Source organism: Microcaecilia unicolor, chromosome 9, assembly GCF_901765095.1.
Source record: "Microcaecilia unicolor chromosome 9, aMicUni1.1, whole genome shotgun sequence".
In the NCBI taxonomy this organism is placed as follows: domain Eukaryota; kingdom Metazoa; phylum Chordata; class Amphibia; order Gymnophiona; family Siphonopidae; genus Microcaecilia; species Microcaecilia unicolor.
In genome coordinates this window covers 179,604,791-179,626,449 of record NC_044039.1, presented here as the reverse complement: position 1 = coordinate 179,626,449, position 21,659 = coordinate 179,604,791, and the positions used below count along the sequence as shown (strand labels likewise).

At 44.3% G+C, this 21,659-nt stretch overlaps 1 protein-coding gene across 3 annotated transcripts in view; it reads left to right on the top strand.

Moving 5' to 3' along the window:
* Positions 1-21,659, top strand: part of PPP2R5E (protein phosphatase 2 regulatory subunit B'epsilon) — a 279,362-nt gene that overhangs the window by 95,685 nt on the left and 162,018 nt on the right. For all 3 annotated transcript variants that reach the window (XM_030215510.1, XM_030215507.1, XM_030215508.1), the window contains exon 3: positions 8,027-8,223. In XM_030215510.1, the coding sequence (XP_030071370.1) occupies positions 8,027-8,223 (197 nt within the window). The remainder of the gene's footprint in view (positions 1-8,026; positions 8,224-21,659) is intronic.

The window sequence follows — 21,659 nt, the reverse complement described above, 5'->3', positions numbered from 1 at the left end:
TACCTCGTTTGGGGCATTCTTCCTCCCTTTCCCTTAGATGTTTAGTTTATTCCCCCCCCCCCCCCCCCTTTTTTTAGGTTTCCTTTATTTTACTGCACTCAGTTGGCCTCATTTATGCTCAAGCTTCGGTTGGGTTCTTCCCTTCATTTTTCTCTGGTGCATTTCCCCTTTTTCAGCACTATTGATTCTTTTGATTTAGCCATGGTTGTTTTTCCTTCCATGTCACTGAAGGTTCCCAGTGTCTTTAAGCACTGTACCAGTGCAATAGGACCATCTCTGGCAATGACTCCTATTCTTGATGTCTCCAGTGTTTGGGGCCTGAGCATAAGCCTTCTGTCTTTTGTGCCTTCGAAAAGAAAAGAACAGTTAGCCAGAGAGGCTCCAAGAGAAACTTTTTGGAGCCAGGTCCGAAACCTCATTGTCTGTGTCAGAAAATGGAAGAAGGAACCGTCTGGTCGCCACATCTCGAGAAAGATATAGTGGAATTGGAAAAGGTGGAGCGAAGGGCGACGAAAATGATAGCGGGGATGGGACGACTTCCCTATGAAGAAAGACTAAGGAGGCTATGGCTATTCAGCTTGGAGAAGAGATGGCTGAGGGGAGACATGATAGAAGTATATAAAATAATGAGTGGAGTGGAACAGGTGGATGTGAAGCATCTGTTCACACTTTCCAAATATAGTAGGACTAGGGGGCATGCGATGAAACTACAGTGTAGTACATTTAAAACAAATAGAAGAAAGGTTTTCTTCACCTAATGCGTAATTAAACTCTGGAATTCGTTGCCGGAACGCTTGGTGAAGGCGGTTAGCTTGGCAGAGTTTAAAAAGGGTTTGGACAGTTTCCTAAAGGACAAGTCCTTAGACCGCTACTAAATGGACTTGGGAAAAATCCACAATTTCGGGAATAACATGTATAGAATGTTTGTGCGTTTGGGAAGCTTGCCAGGTGCCCTTGGCCTGGATTGGCCGCAGTCGTGGACAGGATGCTGGGCTTGATGGACCTTTGGTCTTTTCCCAGTATGGCATTACTTATGTACTTATAGGTTCCACATGTGAGAATATATTGGCTGCTGTCCTTCACTTTACTAACTAAAATCAAGGACTGTCAAATGCCTGTTGATAAAAATAAGACTTATCTGTTTCCTGAAAATAGAGCAGTGGCAGAGAATCTCGCAAATACATTGGAAGTGGATTCCATAGGAGCTGCCACCATAAATATCTTTGTACTCCTCCAATCTCACAATGTCAAAATGATGGTACTTCGAGCAAATTCTGTCTCTGACCTCTACATGCACAGGAGTATAAATTTTAAGATCACTAGCAAGGGAAATGGGAAGTTTATCATAAAGAATTTTATAAACCAACATCATAATCTTAAAATTGATCTGTCAAACAATAGGGAAGCCAATATAATTGTTTCAAAATAGGAGAAATATGTGCATAGCCTGAACAACCTGAAAACAAACGAGCTGTAGCATTCTGAGCTACCTGCAAGGCTTGAGGAGATTTGTTTAGCAGTCCCATAACCAAGCATTACAGTAATCAAATAGTGGAAATACATATGCTTGAATAATAATGCAAAAATTCTCAATGTTCAGGAAGTCATGTAAATTATTTAATTTAAGCAATATCTTCTGATAAACACTCTTTAAATGCGGCTTTATTGAAAGAGAAGAATCTAAAATAACTCCCAAATATTTAGTCTCACCAACAAAGGGGATATCACAGCTGTTAAAAGTTGAATGCACAAGTAAGATCAAAATTGAACTTTTCCTAACAAAAACATCTGAGGTTTACTCGTATACAGGCAGAATTTCACCAAGTTCAAATGTAATCCACAATACAGACAGATATAATATACAAATATAATCCAAGAAAAGCAAAAGTAACATATCTTTCTTTTGTAGGAAAACAATCCTGTATATTATTGGTGTTTAATCCATAATAAACAACCAAACAAGCAAGAGCTTTACAAAGTGGAGCAATATAAATATTTTAGAGTAATGTGGAAAGTGAGGAAACTTGCGATACCACTGAAACTCAGATTTCATTTTAACTTGAAACTGTCTCCCATTCAAGAAAAATTCAAACCAACAAAAAGCTGAGCCCGAGATACCTAGAGCTTTTAATTGTAATAAAGTAAACTGTGATTCACTGTATCAAAGGTGGCTGTAATGTCCAAAGTCACCATTAAATAATCTGTTCTACGATCAAAAGTGCAACGGAAGCAGTCCAAAACAGAGATTAACAAAGTTTCTGTGTTGTGTTTATATCAAAATCCTTATAGATATTGGTCTAAACCATGAATATCAATATGATCTTGTGATTGCTCAAGTAATAGTTTCTTCAGAATCTTTGCCAAAAAATGATAAAGAAGATGGGTCTATAGTTTCCTGAATTGGATGGATCCAGAACAACACCCTTCAACAAAGGTCTAACTACAGCTTGTTTAAGACATTTTAGAACCAAGCCTTCAACAAATGAACTTTTCACTAAAGAAGCAACAAATGGAGCAATATCATTGGACATGGTCTTCATTATAACAGTGGAACATAAATTTAAACACTTGGTAGTGTTATTCTGGGCTCTAATTGTCTCAAACTTCTTACGTGTTCAAAATTTTCCCAACATATGAAATCATTGACTAATGGTTTGTCTATAGGCAAACTAATATAATCCAACAATGAGACTATAGTTTCGGCCTTCTGAAAACTATTAGAAAATTCTTGAGAAAAGGAAGTGGATAACACAACAGTTAAACTAGGCTGTGAAATCTGTTCAACAGTTGAAAATAATTCCTTCATTTGATAAGAGACAATATTTTTTATTAAAATAATCCTTGCTTAATAAAGTCACCTTATATTTGGTAAGGGCATCTAAATATTGTTTCCTTTCAGTGAAGCCTAGGATATTTCTCCAAGAATGCAAAGTCTCCGCAAAAGACTTTTTTGTTCTCTCAATGCAGGTGCAAACCAAGGAGCAAAGTTTCTAAGCCTAACTACTACATTTCTGGTTGGGTTATTGACATCTAAAGTATCTTGCCATGTAGTATTCCATTGTTTTATAGCCTCAACTGCAGAGTTGAAATTAAACTCCTTCAAATAGCGCAACCATGCCGCCTTTAAATCGGCAATCTCCTAAGAGTAGTGTATAGTCATTTTATTTTTATTTACAGGTTGTTCCTTTTTTCCTATTTCTAGTGTAAACTCACATGTAATCAATTTGACAACTGGATCAGCACTGTATGTGATTCCCCCCAGCAAAACAATCTGTTCAGCAACAAACACTAAATCTAAAATATTAGCAAGGGTATGAGTTGGAATGCCTATTATCTGCAATCACCCTAATGAGGATAATATCCCTGTGACGGGGTTTATAGAACACTGTCCCTCACCCTTAAGAAAAGTCCCTCTGTAACTAACTGGGCCACCTTAAGAACACTGATCCCGCCCCTGGAGGAAGTGAGCCAGGAGGGGTGGAGTCAATACCTGGGAAGTTTAAAAGATGGCCAGGCTAAGGGTAAGCAGGTACAGGGAAGAAAAAAACTGATTTCCCAGCATACACCTTTTACAGATCACTCTAGTGTTCTGGCTGAGGTAAGCCAATCTTTTATTTGAAGAATTGAGCCTTGTTCTGAGATCTGGCTGGAGCCAGACCTGGAAATACAAAGAGGGAAAGAGAGAGCCTACAAACTGTGTTTGGGTTGTAGTTGTCCTAGGCCATAGACTGTGTTTTGGGCCTTGTAGGCCATAGGCCCATGCAAGTTCTTTTCCCCCTCTGAAGATAAGACTTTTCTGTTCTAGGCCTTTGAAGGAACAGGCCCCAGATTTAAGTTAATAAAAGCACTTATTTTGTGTTTACAATCTTGTCTGACTGTGTTGACAGGACCACCCCATAACCCTCGCCTGGGGTCTCACAATCCCCCCCCCCCCCCCCAAAAAAAAAAAAAAAAAAAATCAGATACAGTAGAATCAAAGGCAAACATCCATTTGTAGATTGAAATCCCAAGTAAAATGGTATTATTAGCATTAAGATTATTTAAAGTAATAGCTTCAGTAAAAGGAGAGCAATCTGTATAAAGCAAACCTGGAGGAAAATAACATAACAATACATTCAAATCAACAGATTTAAGGAATAAAGTTTTATAACCTTTCTGATCTAAAAATTCCTTAACAGAAAAGAGCATTTCCTCTTAAAATAATTAACAGCCCACCTCCATGCTTAATAGAACAACACTTAAAACCTTATAACTCCTGGGACATAACTGAGAAAACACTACATTATCATAGTCAACCAAGTTTCTGTAGTACAAAAAAAAGGAAAAAAAAATCAGGTCTAAAATCCTGTATAAAATCAAATAAAACTGAAACTCGCTGTTTAACAGAATGCATATTAATCAAAGCAAATGAGTAAGAGTGAATAGTGTTTTTAACTTAAAATTTAATAAAAACATTCAGTACATCTCTCTAGAGAGTGGAAAGGGAAATGGGACTTGATATACCGCCTTTATGAGGTTTTTGCAACTACATTCAAAGCGGTTTATATATATTCAGGTACTTAATTTGTACCAGGGGCAATGGAGGGTTAAGTGACTTGCCCAGAGTCACAAGGAGCTGCAGTGGGAATCAAACTCAGTTTCCCAGGATCAAAGTCCACTGCACTAACCATTAGGCTACTCCTCCACTCCTTGCCTTCATTGGCCATTAATAACAGGAATAGTTCCCCAGCCATAAAAACTTTTCACTAGGGAGTGCACAAAGGAACTCTTTAGTTGTACTCCTTTGTCAGCACAACAGAAAAGGCACCACTCCTCTGGCGCATTGCGTCTCTAGCATCAGCCTAGTATTTTTTTTAAACTTGGCATCCCTGAGTGATGTCACTTGGGGGGGGGGGGGCAGAGCTAGCGATGGTCGTGAGGCAGGCAGCTGGTACAGACAACTGGGAAGAGCCTCTTAAGTTGGAAGTTCATGTCAGCAAAACGCAACAGCACTCAACTGAGGCAGATTGAATAGGTCTCTCAAGCCCCAGTGGCTGCCTGCTCCTTTCTAAGCTTGTGCCCCGAATGACGTCATTGGAGAGCTAGTGATGGTCTCGAGGAAGGCAGCTGGTATAGACAACCAGGTAGAACCTCAAAGTTGGAAGTTGAGGTCAGCAAAATGCACTCAACTAAGGTAGATGGAATATCTGTTGCACATAATTGTGCGTCATCCCTGCCTGGTCTTGCTAGTGGCTCTGGATTGGCCTTGCTGGCTGTGGTACCTAGACATTGTGTGCCTCTTGGAGGGTGACCATCTCCCCTTGCCCAGAGGTTGGGACCTTCTCAAGCAAGGGCAGTAGAAATGGAAGATCAGATCCCATCTGGCTTATGGTTTGGTCATTGAAAGGAGGCACTTGGAGAAGCACATTTTTTGTTTTTCAGTGGTTTCTATGGTGCTTCGCTCTCAGAAGTTATTCACATTTCTGGCTTATCAGGTGGCTTATATCTGGCTATAGAAGGTTTTTGGAATTTGGTGTGTGGGTCCTGCAGGACAGTCTCCGTCGTCTTGGAGGGTTCAGGTCCTGATATTCTAGGATTCTTGCAGCAGGGACTGAACAAGAGTGTGGTGGTGGGCTCCCTGGGGGTCCAGGTGGCTGCTTTTCAGGGTAAGGTGAAAGGGCCCCTCTTTGGCTTTGCACGGGGAGATGTCCTGTTTCCTGAGAGGTATGGTCTATTTGTGCCCCTTCCAATACATCCCTTCTTTCTCTCATGGGACTTCAGTCTTGTTCTTAAATACCTCTCAAAATTCTTTCTGGTCACCATCACCTTGACTCAAAAGAGTTTCCAAGCTGCAGGCACTGTCTTGTTGGGATCCATATCTCTCCATTGCAGAAGACTCAGTTTCTTTTCACATGATCCCTTCCTTTCTCCTTAAGGTGGTCTTTCCAAGCCATATGAATCGGGAAGCTTGTTTGCCCTCGTTTGTAGAGGGTGGTTCTGCTCCTGTGAACCAGAAGGCACCACAAGCTGGATGTCCAGAGGATGTTGCTATTGTATCTGAAGAAGGCTAATAATTTTTTTCCTCTTTGATCACCTTTTTATTCTCCATGGTCCTTGGAATGGCTAGGTGGCCTCTAAGGCCTCCATTGTGAGATGGATCAAGACAGCTATTGAGACACTTACATTTGTAGCAATTGTCTTGTGCCTTAGGGCCTGAAGGTCTACTCCACACCGGGTTAGGTTACGTCCTGGACAGAGGCCCGGGTGGTGTCTCCTGAAGAAATTTGTAAGGTGGTGATATGGTCGTCGCTCCATTCATTTTGTCAAGCACTATAGATTGGACGTCCACTTGAACTGTGACAAGGTTGTCATTCGGGGAGCCTTCTTTTCTCCCACCCAGTAGATATGCTTCAGTACATCCCACTCAGGCAGAACAGTGAAGCTAACGCTAAGGAAAGATAAATTTGTTAGGCAGCAACACTGTTCTGCAACCTACCGTCAGAAGGCTTGGGCTCGGACTGAGTGTACTCAGCAATTTCCCTTTCAGTGTTTAAAAAACAAAATGTGAGGAGTCAAATCACAAGTGTTACAATTTCCAACAAATATGGATTTCCCGTGATATTGCTGTATCTTGGCGCATGCAGGGGTAGCAGTTGTCACTCTGTGGTGTTATTCTCCGTTGCTGTTCATTGGAGCTGCAGTGGTTGATGGGGCATGGGTGTGTTACTAGAGGGGACCTTCTGCTACTTTTGCAGATGCATGTGGAATTTTCCCAGTGAGCACCACCAGCTAATACTGATAAGATCACTGGTAAAATCCATTTTTTCCCTCAACCTCCATCTGCTGGTAGGAAGGAATAACACCCATGTGTGCAGAGCAGTGTAGCTGACTAAAGGAAAGAAAATTATCAGGTAAGACACGATTTCTCCTTTTCAATAATAAGTATCTAACCTTTGCATGCTTCTGACTCCCTTGTTCCACTATATTTTTAATCTTTAATTTTTGCATTTTCTATTTCTTCGTTTTGCTTACTATCTATTTTCTCTCATTTTTCATTCTTTTGCTTTCTCTATTATATATCCAAGCTTTTTTCATTTTGCCGAGGATAAGAATAACACACTAGCATTTACTCTCCAGTTTTCTCCTGTATTCTCTCACCACCTCTATTTTGCCTTTCTTTTCCTCTTCCTTTCCTCCACCTTCATTCTTCTCCTGTTTCCTCACCCATTATCATGGCCTGAAAATTTGTGCCCCAGATCTCTGAATGTTAATTTCTGGACATTCATGTGTCAAGATGGGTCTGCAACATAAAAGGAAAACAGAGTTAGCAGTAAGAGTGACACGGCCTTTTGGGATCTAGGTTATGTTGTTGGACTGGCTGGACTTTCCTTGGGGGGGGGGGGGGGGGATGGAAGACTGGTGGCTATAAATTGTTTTCTTTTGAGTGGGGAGGGGAGCTGAGTTGGACTGAAGAGTATTGTATACCTAGGAGAGAAAGGGAAGGAGCATGAAAGTGGGTTCTAAAAGCAATTAGAATACTGTAGAACTTGAGAAATGGAAGACAGTATTTATATGCTTTTTAATAATTCTTATGTGATGTAAACATTTAATTGCTTGAATGATTAATTTTTCTTACAGTATTTGAGTTTTTAATAATGAAACATTTTTTTAGGTTCTTGCTTGCAAATCTTTGTTCTGTTAGACATTATTTTTAAGTACAAAGGCATAAAGTAATACCAATTTTATGAATGCTGTCTGATTACAAATCAAGTAGTCCACTTGCCTACCTGAAATAAAGGTCAGTAATGCATAGTGAATGCCTTTGATATGGTACTGTTGTGACAGCTTTTGAGAGCTATGCTTTGTTCAACAGATCAGTGTAGAGTGGTTCATGAAGGAAATGCAATGCTTGAAAGCCAGTCACAAATGTATTACTTTAATAAAAAAGTAATAGCTGTTTGACTGTTATTTCTTTGTTCACAACATTCTTGTTCTATATAAATGAATGTTAGACTCACATTTTTTCTTTCTTTCTTTTGTTTCATAGACGTTCCAAACTCAGAACAACCTGAATTGTTCCTAAAGAAACTTCAGCAGTGCTGTGTAATTTTTGACTTCATGGATACTCTATCTGATCTTAAAATGAAAGAATACAAGCGCTCTACTCTTAATGAACTGGTGGATTACATTACAATAAGCAGAGGCTGTTTGACAGAGCAGACTTATCCTGAAGTAGTTAGAATGGTGAGTGGTTTGTTTTTTTTCTTTGCATACCTTTATCATATGATGTTTCTTTGAACATACTTGAGCAAGCTCCATGATGGGAAGTGAAAACAGCAATCAGCAGCTCAGTACCAAAAATAAGAAGGAAAATTATTTTTGTGTTCGTTTAGTTGAAGGGTTTTTATAAAATGTCTAGTCAGCTATAATATAATTGCTTTTGTGGGGTCAGTGTGGTGTGATCTTAAGGTGGCCAAACAGGTAGAAAGGCGATGGCAAAAGCCAGAAGGATGCTGGGGTGCATAAATAGAAGAATGGCCAGCAGGACAAAGGTTGTATAAGTCTTTGGTGAGACCTCATTTACAGTATTATGTACAGTTCTGGAGACTGCACTTTCAAAATGATATGGAGTTGGTCCAGAGGATGGCTATTAAAACGGTCAGTCTCTGTCATAAATTATATGGACACAGACTTAAAGATCTTAGAACTCTTTTTCAGTTTTGGCCTCTTGCTCTAACACAAGGATGAATCCTCCAAGGCATAACAAGGGCTTTAAGCACAGTTCACAAAACGCACAAAGAAGGTCCTTGATCGAAATAATAATAATAATAAATAATAATAATAAAACTTTATAACCCGCTATATCTATAAAAGTCTAAGCATGGAACAAATCACATACAAAATATAAAAGGACAGAACAATAAAAATTATTTATTTCCACAACAAACTATACAAAAATTACTATGTTACAAAACATATAGCAGATTAAAATTTACATGGTATTAAAATATCATTCATCAGAGGAACCAAAAGCCTGAAGAAATAAATGAGTTTTCTATGCTTTTTTTTTTTTTTTTTTTAAACTGGTCCATATTTTGTATTGAGCGAAGTTCAATGGGCAAAGCATTCCATAATTTCGGACCTTTGATGTAGAAAATAGATGATCTGAATTCTTCCAAATAAACCTGATGAAATGAAGGCACATCAAGTAGCTGTTTCTGAGATGATCTCAGAGATCGAGTAGGTTGATAACATCTTAGAGTGGCACTAATAGTTGGTGAAATATTACCATTCAATATTTTAAAAGCTAGCAATAAAATTTTTAATTCAATGCGAAATTTTACAGGGAGCCAATTAAGTGATTTCAAAATTGGAGTAACATGATCATAGCGAGAACCTCCTTTAATCATTCGGTCTATAGTGTTTTGACTACTTGTAGCGCCTTCAGCATGTTACCAGTAATCCCCATTAGCAAACCATTATAGTAATCTAACAGTGGACAAACTACAGACTGGACAATTTTATGAAAGTTTTTGACAGAAACCAGTGATCTAATACGCCGTACAATTCTTAATTTATAAAATACCTTTGCTGTATGTTTCCAACCTGGTTTTTTTTATAGAGAATGTAGTGTCAAGTTGCACCCCCAAATTTCTAATCTGATGGACAATGGGGATATTAGCAGAGTCAATGTTAAAAATGTTAGGACAATTTACCCCTTTTGTACCATAGAGGAAAAGAATTTGAGTTTTCGAAACGTTTCAAAATGTTCAAACGATTTCCCTACATCCATTGCAATATTTTTGCGAAAGTATCTTCAAAAGAGTTCTCGCCAGGTAATACAAAACTGTATGTCATCAGCATAAAACTTGTATGTTTTTATTCTTCCCCTGACTTCAAAGACAAAGGACATTTATGCGGTAGTCCACGCTACAGAAAAGTTCTCCACCTCTTTTACTCGGGCAGTACTGCCAGCACCTTTAAAACCATTCACACAAAAGGAAACTTGCCATGCCCCATTTATTACTGGGTGCTTCAACCCATATAAGCTTTCTCTGCTTAGCCTTCTCAGCATTCTGGAGTGTCTGTCCCTTAGGGCTGACTTCAGTTCCCTGAATCCCTTCTGCTACCAGGGCTGCTATAACCTTACTCTAAACAGGTTTCTTGTTTTTTTGTCTTTCAGCACAGTGTCTGTCAGATTTCAATTTCCAGGACTTTCAAATGGCTGCTGTCCCTTATTAGCCTTTGGATCCTCAGAGGCATGTAGAGGAGCAAAGAAGAAGGCTCCACCCAATCCTTTTACTTCAAGTAACCCTCTCACACATTCCTTGGACAGGCAACAACAAAACAAAACCAATTCCAGTGTTTCCCTTTTACTTAAAACAAACCCACATACAGCGTCCAAATTAAACTCCAAACTGGGCTCTCAGTTCATCCTCCTCAGTAATTAATGTCCAAACTGTCCAGGGAAGCATTCTAGGAAATACCTTAAAAGTGCTTCTCAGTTCTAGCTCAGAGTCTCCTGCTCCCAACAGACTGTGCTTATTGTCTCTTTCTCCCAAGAGAGTTTTCAGTGCTACAGTGTGGATCAAATAGGCTCTAAGCTCCTCCCTTTTTCTGGCTTCTCCGAAACTACCTCAGAGGACTTCTCACTTTTAATCGGTGCCTGGTGTTTAAAGTACAGTTCCCGAAAGACCTAGCTGATTTTCCCCTGGGTTGTAGCATCTGTAGTGACTCCGTGACTCCTAACGTGGAACCATGTATCACTTTGCACTTGCTCACATTAAACATGATCTGCCATTTAGATGCCCAGTCTCGTAAGGTCCTTTTGTAATTTTTCACAATCCTCCCGCGATTTAATGACTTTGAATAACTTTGTGTCAAGAGCAAATTTAATTACCTCACTAGTTACTCCATCTCTAGATCATTTATATACTAGTAAAAAAGGCCCGTTTCTGACACAAATGAAATGGGCGCTAGCAAGGTTTTCCTTGGAGTGTGTATGTTTGAGAGAGTGTATGTGGCAGTGACTGTGTGTGAGAGAGAGAGTGAATGTGCGAGTGTGAGTGTGTGTGAGAGAGAGAGTGAGTCTGGGTGCGAGTATGTGTGTGAGAGAGAGTGAATGTGCGAGTGTGAGTGTGTGTGAGAGAGAGAGTCTGGGTGCGAGTATGTCTGTGAGAGAGAGAGTGTGTGTGCGAGAGAGAGAGAGTGTGTGTGTGAGACACAGACTCTCTGTGAGACTGAGTGTATGAGACCAAGAGAGTGTGTGAGTGACCGTGTGACACATAGAGAGTGAATGTGATACAGTGTGAGACATAGAGTGTGTGAGAGACAGTGAGTGAGAGTGAGAGAGTGAAAGACTGTGTGAGAGAGAGAGTGTGTGTGTGTGTGTGAGAGAGAGTGTGTGTGTGTGACAGAGATACCTCCCCCCCTCTCTGGTGTCAGGCCCCCCTCCCTCTCTCTCTGGTGTCAGGCCCCCCCCTCTCTCTCTGGTGTGGGAGCGTTACTGTGCAGGATGCTGAGCTCTGGCTGTGCTTCAAGGAACTGACCAATCCTATTTAATAGAATGCACCTCCAACATTCTGAAGCCGAGAAACCTCGTGTGGTTGGTCACTTCTGCTTTTGACGAACCCGGAAGTACGTGATGTCAATTCAGGAGATGGATACAGAGAGCAGGAATGCCTCAGCCATGCAGTCAGCTTCAGAATGTTGGAGGTGCGTTTTATTATATAGGATATGTTAAAAAGCAGCGGTCCCAGCACAGACCCCTGGGGAACCCCACTTACTACTCTCTCGTTTGAGAATACTGACCATTTAATCCTACTCTCTGTTTTCTGTCTTTTAACCAGTTTTTAATCCACAACAGGACAGTACCTCCTATCCCATGACTCTCCAGTTTCCTCTGGAGTCTTTCATGAGGTACTTTGTCAAACGCTTTCTGAAAATCCAGTTACACAATATCAACCAGCTCACCTTTATCCACATGTTTGTTCACCCCTTCAAAGAAACGTAATAGATTGGTGAGGCAGGATTTCCCTTCACTAAACCCGTGTTGGCTTTGTCTCATTAATCCATGCTTTTGAATATGCTCTGTAATTTTGTTCTTTATAATAGTCTCTACCATTTTGCCTGGCACCAACATCAGGCTTACCGGTCTTTAATTTCCCGGATCTCCTCTGAAACCTTTTTAAAAAATTGGCGTTACATTGGCCACCCTCCAATCTTCCGGTACCACGCTCAATTTTAAGGATAAATTACATATTACTAACAGTAGTTCCGGAAGTTCATTTTTCAGTTCTATCAGTACTCTGGGATGAATACCATCTGTCCAGGAGATTTGCTACTCTTCAATTTGTAGAACTGCCCCATTACATCCTCCAGATCTCTGCAGCACTCCACTGTTCACCCTCCTCCATTGAGAGAAATGACCATTTAATCCTATCCTTTGTTTTCTGTCCAATAACCAGTTCCTAATCCATACCAGAACCATGCCTCCTATCCCATGACTCTTTAATTTTCTCAGGAGTCTCTCATAAGGAATATCAAAAGCTTTCTGAAAATCTAGATGACACTACATCAACTGGCTCACTTTTATCCACATGTTTATTCATGCTTTCAAAGAAATGAAGCAAATTGGTGAGGCAAGATTTCCCTCGGCTGAACCCGTGCTGACTCTATTCCATTCAACAATGTTTGTTTTCTTGTTATGTAATTTTATTCTTTATAATAGTTTCCACTGTTTTGCCCAGTACTGACGTCCAGGCTTACCGGTCTGTAATTTCCTAGATCACCCCTCAAACCCTTTTTAAAAATTGGCATCAGCCAATCTTCAGGTACTATGGATGATTTTAATGACAGGTTACATATTAGTAACACTAGATCAGCAATTTCATGCTTGAGTTCTTTGAGTACCCTTGGATGTATGCCATCTGGTCCAGGTGATTTACTACTCTTTAATTTGTCAGTTTGGCTCAGTACATCATCCAGGTTCACTGAAATTTCTTTCAGTTCCTCCGCATCACCCTTGAAAACCATTTCCGGAATGAGATTCCTTCTAGCTTATGGTATGGCCCTTGAGAGGAGATGCCTAGTTCAGAAAGGGTTTTTGCGTGCTGTAATTTCTACCTTGCTTGAAGCCTTTAAGTCCTCAACCTCCCACCCTATGTCTGAATATGGAGGATGTTGAAGTCCTGGTGCGACCGGTGGTTGTCTTCCTGGAAAGCACAGGTTCCCAGCATTCTCGGGTTCTTGCAGTGAAAGTTTAACCAGGTCTGGTGCTGAACTCCCCGAATGACCAGCTTGCGCTCCTGTTTGCTAGATACTGGGAATTTCCTGTACTGCAAATGGAGACATTACCTGTTTTTTGAAAGAGGTTGCTCATTTGCGGCCTCCAATGCAGCCTTCTCTTTTATCTTGGGGTTTGAATTTGGAGCTCTTTGTGCTCTCTGGGGCTCACTTTTGAGCCCCTGAGGACAGCTTCGGTTAAGGACCTCACCTTGAAGGCAGTCATCTTGGTTGCAATTGTCTTGACCCGGAGGGTCTCAAAGCTCCAGGCTCTGTCCTGGTGGAACCCTTACTTTCCTTTTTGTAGGATTCAGTGGGTGTTCATGCTCCTCCTTTCTGCCCAAGGTGATTTCTGTATTTCACGTGAATCGGGAATTCCATATCATCAAGCTGATCAATCCATAGACTGGTGGGTTGTGTCCATCTACCAGCAGGTGGAGATAGAGAGCAAACTTTTGCCTCCCTATATGTGGTCATGTGCTGCCGGAAACTCCTCAGTATGTTCTCTATCTCAGCAGGTGGTGGTCACACACAGCAGCAGCTCTGGCTAGGCCTCCAAGCCTAATCCTTAGGTTTTGTTGAGGCCTGGGGTTGAGGGCTCCTTTGAGCAAGTGCAAACCTGGTGGTGCCAGGTCCCTCCTTTTCTCCCCCCTCCCGCTGGCTCCGTTTAAAAAAAAAAAAAATAAATTTTAAACGTCTTTAAAGGCGTTTAATTCGACGTTTCTTTAAACGTTCATTGCAGCTACTCACTGGGACACCAGTTCGTTACAGCTCGGAGCGGCAAGCAGGTAATTTTACCTTTTTATAGCGGGCAGGGGGTTCCCCGATTCTTCTCCTCGTGGCATATGGCGTCGGAGGACGAGGGCGCAAAGGGTCGCTCCCCGGATCGCTGGAGCGCTTCTAGAGGGGATGCGGGGGTTTTACAACCTGATTCGCCCTTGATGGGCGACAGTTTAGTGACCGATGAATGTCCCGGTCGTTCCTCCGGCGTGGCGGTTTTTTCCCGCCATAAACGCCCATCCCCCGCTCCTCGCCTCCGCCATCTTGGCCGGCCACGCGGCTCGGACGGCTTCTTCGTGGGCCGCCCTTGAGGTTGGAGACATTAATGCCATGAACGCCCTTAATTTGGGCGACGGCACAAGCGGCTAAAGTTAAGCGCCGTTCTTCCCGCGCGGCTCCTTCGCGGAGTTTCGCGCCGGACGCCATTTTGGATGCGCAGCATGTCTCTCCCCCGCTATTGCGAGCGCCGGTTGAGAGTGCGTCTAGGGCTGTTGCCCAGGCTGCGGAAGTGCACAGTCTGGGGGGTTTCTCCTCCGAGTTTGTTTTGCTGCTGCATCAGGCTTTCCTCATGCAAAACGCTGCCCCTGCTCCCTCTTCTGATAAAGAGGTTGAGGTTCCCAGAGGTAAACGCCCTCGGGTTGATTTCCAGGCCTTGGAGGACTTTGTCTCCTCCGATGTAGATGAGGGCAGCGTGTCTGAGGTCTCCCAACGGTCCTTTGCGGATTCCTTGGAGGAGATAGATCCCCGCTCGGATGGAGCTGATGACCCCTCTGCAGCGCGGCTTTTTAGCCCAGAGGATTTGCCCAACCTGTTTTTACAGGCCATGGACACTTTGAAGATTTCCTCTCCGGAGGACGTCTGTCCCTCAGCCCCTGTTGGCTCTGCCATTATGCTGGGGACGAAGCGCCCGCCTAGATCCTTCCACGTGCATGATGCCATGCACACCTTAATTGCGGCTCAATGGGATGTCCCGGAAACGAGCCTTAAAGTGGCTAGGGCTATGTCCCGCCTCTATCCTTTGGCTGTGAGTGAACGTGAGGCCTATCTGTGGCCTACCGTGGATTCTTTAATCACTGCGGTGACTAAGAAAACGGCGTTGCCGGTGGAAGGTGGCACGGCCCTAAAGGACGCCCAAGACAGAAGATTGGAGGCGGCCTTAAGGTCGTCCTTTGAGGCAGCTGCTTTAAGTTTGCAGGCCTCAGTTTGCGGCTCCTATGTGGCCAGGGCGTGCCTGACTATGGTGCAGCGGGCTTCCCCCTCGGATCTTTCCTTGAGGGCTGATTGGCCGGCCCTGGAATCGGGCTTAGCCTATTTGGCAGTCTTGCTGTATGATGTCTTGAGAGCCTCAGCTAAAGGCATGGCTCAGACAGTCTCTGCGCGGCGGTGGCTTTGGCTGAAACATTGGTCTGCTGACCACGCCTCTAAATCCCGCCTGGCTAGATTGCCTTTTAAAGGCAAGCTGCTCTTTGGGGTCGAGCTGGACAAAATCGTGACCGATCTCGGCACGTCTAAGGGCAAGAAATTACCAGAGGTCAGGGCTCGGGCTAGTACTCGTCCCGGTACCTCCAGAGGACGGTTGCTGGAAGCCCGTCGGTACCGCCCGGGCAAGTCGGGTTCCTCTGCCCCCTCTTCCTTCAAGAGGAATTTCTCCCCCAAGCAGCATTCCTTTCGCAGAGACCGCCGTCCCGGAGGTGCTCCCTCCGGTCCTCCCCCAGGGTCTCGTACCCAATGACGGGGCCTTGGTCCACGCCCCAGTGCAGATTGGAGAACGGCTGTCCTCGTTTCTGGGCGAGTGGACCACTATAACTTCAGATGCGTGGGTGCTGGAAGTCATCAGAGACGGCTACAAGCTAGAGTTCTGCCAACCCTTAAGAGACGGGTTTGTACTCTCTCCCTGCAAGTCTCCGGTCAAGCTTTGGCAGTGCAGCAGACCTTGGACAACCTGATCCGCCTGGGTGCGGTCGTTCCGGTGCCAAAAAATCAGATTGGCAAGGGACGTTACTCCATTTACTTTGTGGTTCCAAAGAAAGGAGGTTCTGTCCGGCCTATCCTCGACCTCAAAGGGGTCAATCGGGCCTGGAAAGTGAGGCACTTTCGCATGGAGACTCTCCGCTCTGTTATAGCGGCAGTGAAGGCAGGAGAGTTCTTGGCTTCCTTGGACATCAAGGAAGCGTACCTGCATATTCCCATCTGGCCTCCTCTCCAACGCTTTCTGCGTTTTACAGTCCTGAGACGACACTTCCAGTTCAGAGCCCTCCCTTTCGGGTTGGCTACTGCTCCGCGGACCTTTTCCAAAGTAATGGGGGTCATAGCGGCCTTCCTGCTAAAGGAAGGAGTACAAGTCCATCCTTATCTGGACGACTGGTTGATCCGAGCCCCCTCTTATGCAGAGTGCGGCAAAGCTATGGACCGGGTAGTTGCTCTTGTGAGCTCCCTGGGATGGATCATCAACTGGAAGAAGAGCCAGCTGCGCCCGACTCAGTCCCTGGAGTATCTGGGAGTTCGATTCGACACCCAAGTGGGCAGAGTGTTCCTGCCAGACAATCGGATTGTCAAGCTTCAGGCTCAGGTGGACTAGTTCCTAGTAGCCTCTCCTATTCGGGCTTGGGACTACGTGCAGCTGTTGGGCTCTATGACGGCCACGATGGAAGTAGTGCCCTGGGCCAGGGCTCATATGAGACCACTACAGCTATCTCTGCTGCTGCGCTGGACTCCGATGTCGGAGGATTATGCTGTGCGCCTTCCCGTGGACCCAGCAGTGCGCAAGGCGCTGAGCTGGTGGACGCAGACAGACAAGTTGTCTGCAGGATTGCCTCTGGTGACCCCGGAGTGGATTGTCGTCCCGACAGACGCCTCTTTGATGGGCTGGGGAGCCCTCTGCTTGGGAAGGACAGCGCAGGGGCTCTAGTCTCCTGCAGAGGCAAGTGGTCTATCAACCTCCTGGAACTCAGAGCCATTCGGTTGGTGTTATTGGAGTTCATCCCGGTACTGGTGTTGTAGCCTGTACGGGTCCTGTCGGACAATGCCGCGGCTGTGGCCTATATCAACCGCCGGGGAGGTACCAAGAGCGCCCCTCTAGCCAAGGAGGCTATGAGTCTTTGCCAGTGGGCGGAAGCGAACCTGGAGCAGCTTTCAGCGGCCCACATTGCCGGAGTCATGAATGTCAAGGCGGACTTTCTCAGTCGCCATACCTTGGAGCCCGGAGAGTGGCAACTATCTGCTCAGGCGTTCTTGGACATCACGAAGCGCTGGGGCCAGCCGAGCCTAGATCTGATGGCGTCATCGGCCAATTGCCAAGTGCCGCGCTTTTTCAGCAGAGGACGGGACCCTCGATCCCTGGGAGTAGATGCTCTTCTCCAACAGTGGCCGACACAAGAGCTCCTCTATGTGTTCCCGCCCTGGCCCATGTTGGGCAGGGTGCTAGACCGGGTGGCAAAGCATCCCGGCAGGGTAATCCTGGTGGGTCCGGATTGGCCCAGACGTCCCTGGTATGCGGACTTGATCAGGCTCTCAGTCGACGATCCTCTGCGGCTGTCAGTGGAGCAGGGCCGGTTACATCAGGGTCCCGTGGTGATGGAGGATCCCTCTCCCTTTGGTCTTACGGCCTGGCTATTGAGCGGCAGCGTCTGAGGAAGAAGGGCTTCTCAGACAAGGTCATCGCCACTATGCTGAGAGCGAGGAAACGCTCTACTTCTACTGCTTACGCCAGGGTTTGGCGTATCTTTGCAGCATGGTGTGAAGCAGGCTCACTTTCTCCCTTCACTGCTCCAATTTCTTCAGTGTTGGCGTTCCTGCAAGAAGGTCTGGAGAAAGGCCTGTCGCTCAGTTCCCTTAAAGTCCAGGTAGCGGCTCTGGCTTGCTTCAGGGGCCGCCTGAAGGGTGCTTCCCTGGCTTCGCAGCCAGATGTGGTGCGCTTTCTCAAGGGAGTTAATCACCTGCGCCCTCCTCTGCACTCAGTGGTGCCTGCGTGAAATCTCAACCTGGTGCTAAGAGCATTGCAGAAGCCGCCTTTTGAACCCTTGTCGAGGGCATCTCTGAAAGACCTGACGTTGAAAGCAGTCTTTTTGGTGGCTATCACTTCAGCCAGAAGAGTTTCCGAGCTCCAGGCGCTCTCATGTCGAGAGCCTTTTCTGCAGTTCACTGAGGCAGGAGTGACTATTCGCACAGTGCCTTCCTTCCTGCCCAAGATTGTTTCTCGCTTCCATGTGAATCAGCAGCTCTGTCTCCCTTCCTTTCGTAGGGAGGACTACCCAGAGGAGTACTCTGCTCTTAAATATCTGGATGTGAGACGAGTCATCTTCAGATACTTGGAAGTGACCAATGATTTCCGGAAATCGGATCATCTGTTTGTCCTGTTTGCAGGTCCTCGTAAGGGTCTGCAGGCTGCTAAGCCTACAGTGGCAAGATGGGTCAAGGAAGCCATTGCAGCGGCTTATGTGGCCGCGGGGAAGGTGCCGCCTATCCAGCTGAAGGCTCACTCCACGAGAGCTCAGGCGGCCTCGATGGCAGAGGCCGGATCCGTCTCCTTGGAAGAGATATGCAAGGCGGCAACTTGGGCTTCGGCTCATACATTCTCCAAGCATTACCGTTTGACTGTGGCTGCACGGGCGGAGGCCCGGTTTGGAGCTTCAGTGTTGAGGTCAGGGATTTCAATGTCCCGCCCTGGGTGAGTACTGCTTCGGTACATCCCACCAGTCTATGGATTGATCAGCTTGATGATATGGAAGGTAAAATTATGTATAATCATACCTGATAATTTTCTTTCCATTAATCATAGCTGATCAATCCATAGCCCCTCCCAGATATCTGTTCTGTTTTTATTCTGGTTGCATTTCAGGTTCAAGTTTAGTCTTCAGTTATTTCAGAAAGACTTCGTGTTCAAGTTCTTTCACTTGGATTCTTCAAGAGTTGAGACGAGTTTGTGTTACAGTGAGCTGCTGCATTCCTCTCCCCTCCGTTTTACGGGGCTGGATTGAGACATAAATTCTGCCGGCACTCCCTCCCGCTTCGTGCGGCTGTAGGGCAGCTTTGTACCCCTCCCGCTTCGGCGGTGTTAGGGTCAGTCAGCTCCTCCCGCGGTTGCGGTTGCAGGATAAGCCAGATCCCCCCGCATCGGCGGGTGTGGTGTCCCTCCCCCGCTCCGCGGGGATGAGCTGGACGGATTCCCCTCCCCCACTTGTGTGGGGATGAGCTGGGTTAATTCCCCTCCCCCGTTTCGGCGGGTGGTGAGCTGGGCAGAGTGTCCCTTCGTGGGTGTAATTCTCTAAGTGCTGAGTCCTGCGGATGGAGCTTTGATATCGACATACTGAGGAGTTTCCGGCAGCACATGACCACATATAGGGAGGCAAAAGTTTGCTCTCTATCTCCACCTGCTGGTAGATGGACACAACCCACCAGTCTATGGATTGATCAGCTATGATTAATGGAAAGAAAATTATCAGGTATGATTATACATAATTTTACCTTGTTTGCGCTCTTTTGTGGAGGGGATCTTGGAAAATTAGGCTGAAGATTTAACAAGCTTGATGTCCACAGGGTTCTCCTCCATTACTTGCATGTGATTAAGAAGTTTGGTCTCTTGGATCACCTCTTAATTCTTTTTTTATGGCCCTTGAAAGGGTCATGCAGCTTCCAAAGCCTCCATTGCGAGATGGATCGTGGTAGCTATTAAGGCCACCTACATTTGCAGGAATAAACTAGTGCCATCTGGGTTGAAAGCTCATTCGAGTCGGGCCGGGGTGATCTCCTGGGGGTGGCTTGGGCAGTTTCTCCAGATTATATTTGTCAGGCAGCAACTTGGTTGTCGTTCCACTCCTTTTGTGAAGCATTAGAAGATAGACCTGCAGGCCAGAGGCTGTTTGGAGTTTGGTAGAGCCATCGTTCAGGGGACCTTGTCTTCCCTCGCCCAGTGAGTCTGCTTAGGTGCATCCTGCTTGTTCAGGACAATAAAATACAATATGGAGCTTGTTTACCAAATAATCCCAGCAAAAGGTTCAATGCCTTTTACAATCAAACTAAACCAGTATAATCACTGGGAATTATAACTGAAAAATGGGAAAGACACAAATAGATAAAAAGAAATATAATTCCTGTTTAAAAAAAAAAACCCTACATAAATTGTTAAAAATTTTATCAAATAAAGGTTTCAGTTTTTTACAGAGATATAAGTAATTTGGTTCTGTTCTAATGAATATAGGTAAACCATTACAACTAGATGTGGTTTAATATGTAAACAAAGAATCAATTGCCTGTAACGCATCTCCCTAATAGGGGGATAAAAATAGAAGAACAGCAAAAAAGTAGCGAGATCAACATGACACTCCCAAGACACCGTGGGTACGAGTAATAAAATGTTTAATTAAATGAGATTTAAAAAAGACTCGACATGGAGCCATGTTTCAGTGAAAACCACCTGCTTCAGGAGTCTACAAGTCAAGAGAGGTATATAATTATAATAAATTCAAATAAATAGAACCTAGAACAGTCATATAAATAGCAGTACACAAAAATGTATAAAACTTAGCACAATCATATAAATGGTAATGACTTATAAAACAATAAGGTGTCGTGTTGATCTTGCTACTTTTTTGCTGTTCTTTTATTTTTATCCACGTAGCGGATCCTGTTTTTCCATTCTTCCTTAGTTTTTGTTTTCTCCTAATAGGAGGATAACATAATAAAAAGTGGTCTTGTAACCGAGAAGATTTAAACAATGACTTTTACAACAAATAAACCGCAGATGTAAATCCATAAAAAGTTCGTAAAACACATACTACCTTACAGGCCAAGGAAGCTTAATAAGAGATTGAGAAACACTATCATAATTTTTAATCTGAAAATCAAGCGCGCTGTAGTATTTTGAATAAGTTGAAGTCTCTTCAACAGCCTTGTGCCAATAAGGCAAAATGCTCTTCGTAAAAGTAAGATTGAACCAAATGACGTTTGAGCCTAAAAGTTTTCTTCCACAAATTATTTATTTGTAGCTTGAATGACAAAGAAGAATTTAAAATAATTCCCAGTACTTTAGAGTTTTCCACTACTGGACGGCGAGGCTCAGACGACTAGGAAAGTGAAATTATGACATACCTGGGACCCGCATTCACAAGACTTAGACCCGGGGTTGTGGGGTTGCTTTGCCTTTTCTCCCATAAGGTATTAAATAAATAAGTAAAATTAGTGTCATAGATGTGGCGTTGATGCTTGTTTAATAAAAAGCTGCAGTGGTTGATGAGGCATAGGTGTGCTGTGCTAGAGGGACCTTCTGCTACTTTGACAGATGTGGTTGGAGATTGCCACTTAGCACCAGCAGGATTATACTGGTGAACTCACTGGAAAGATTAGTTTTTCTTTACACCCACTTGTTCAGGATGATACAGCCTGACCAAAATAAAAGGAACAGATATGTCATAATTTCACCATATGCACTGGCTTTGATTAAATATTTTCTTTGTAAAGTTTACTACTTGGGTGTTCAGTAAGTAAAGGTGCTGCAATAAAGCACGATCATGTATTGCCAGCAGCAGAATATATCAGCCATTCAAGTGGGTGACATCTGATGGTGCTGATGCAGGTTGTCTCTCCAGAACAGTAGAAAAGTCTAAAGGGCTTCTTTGACA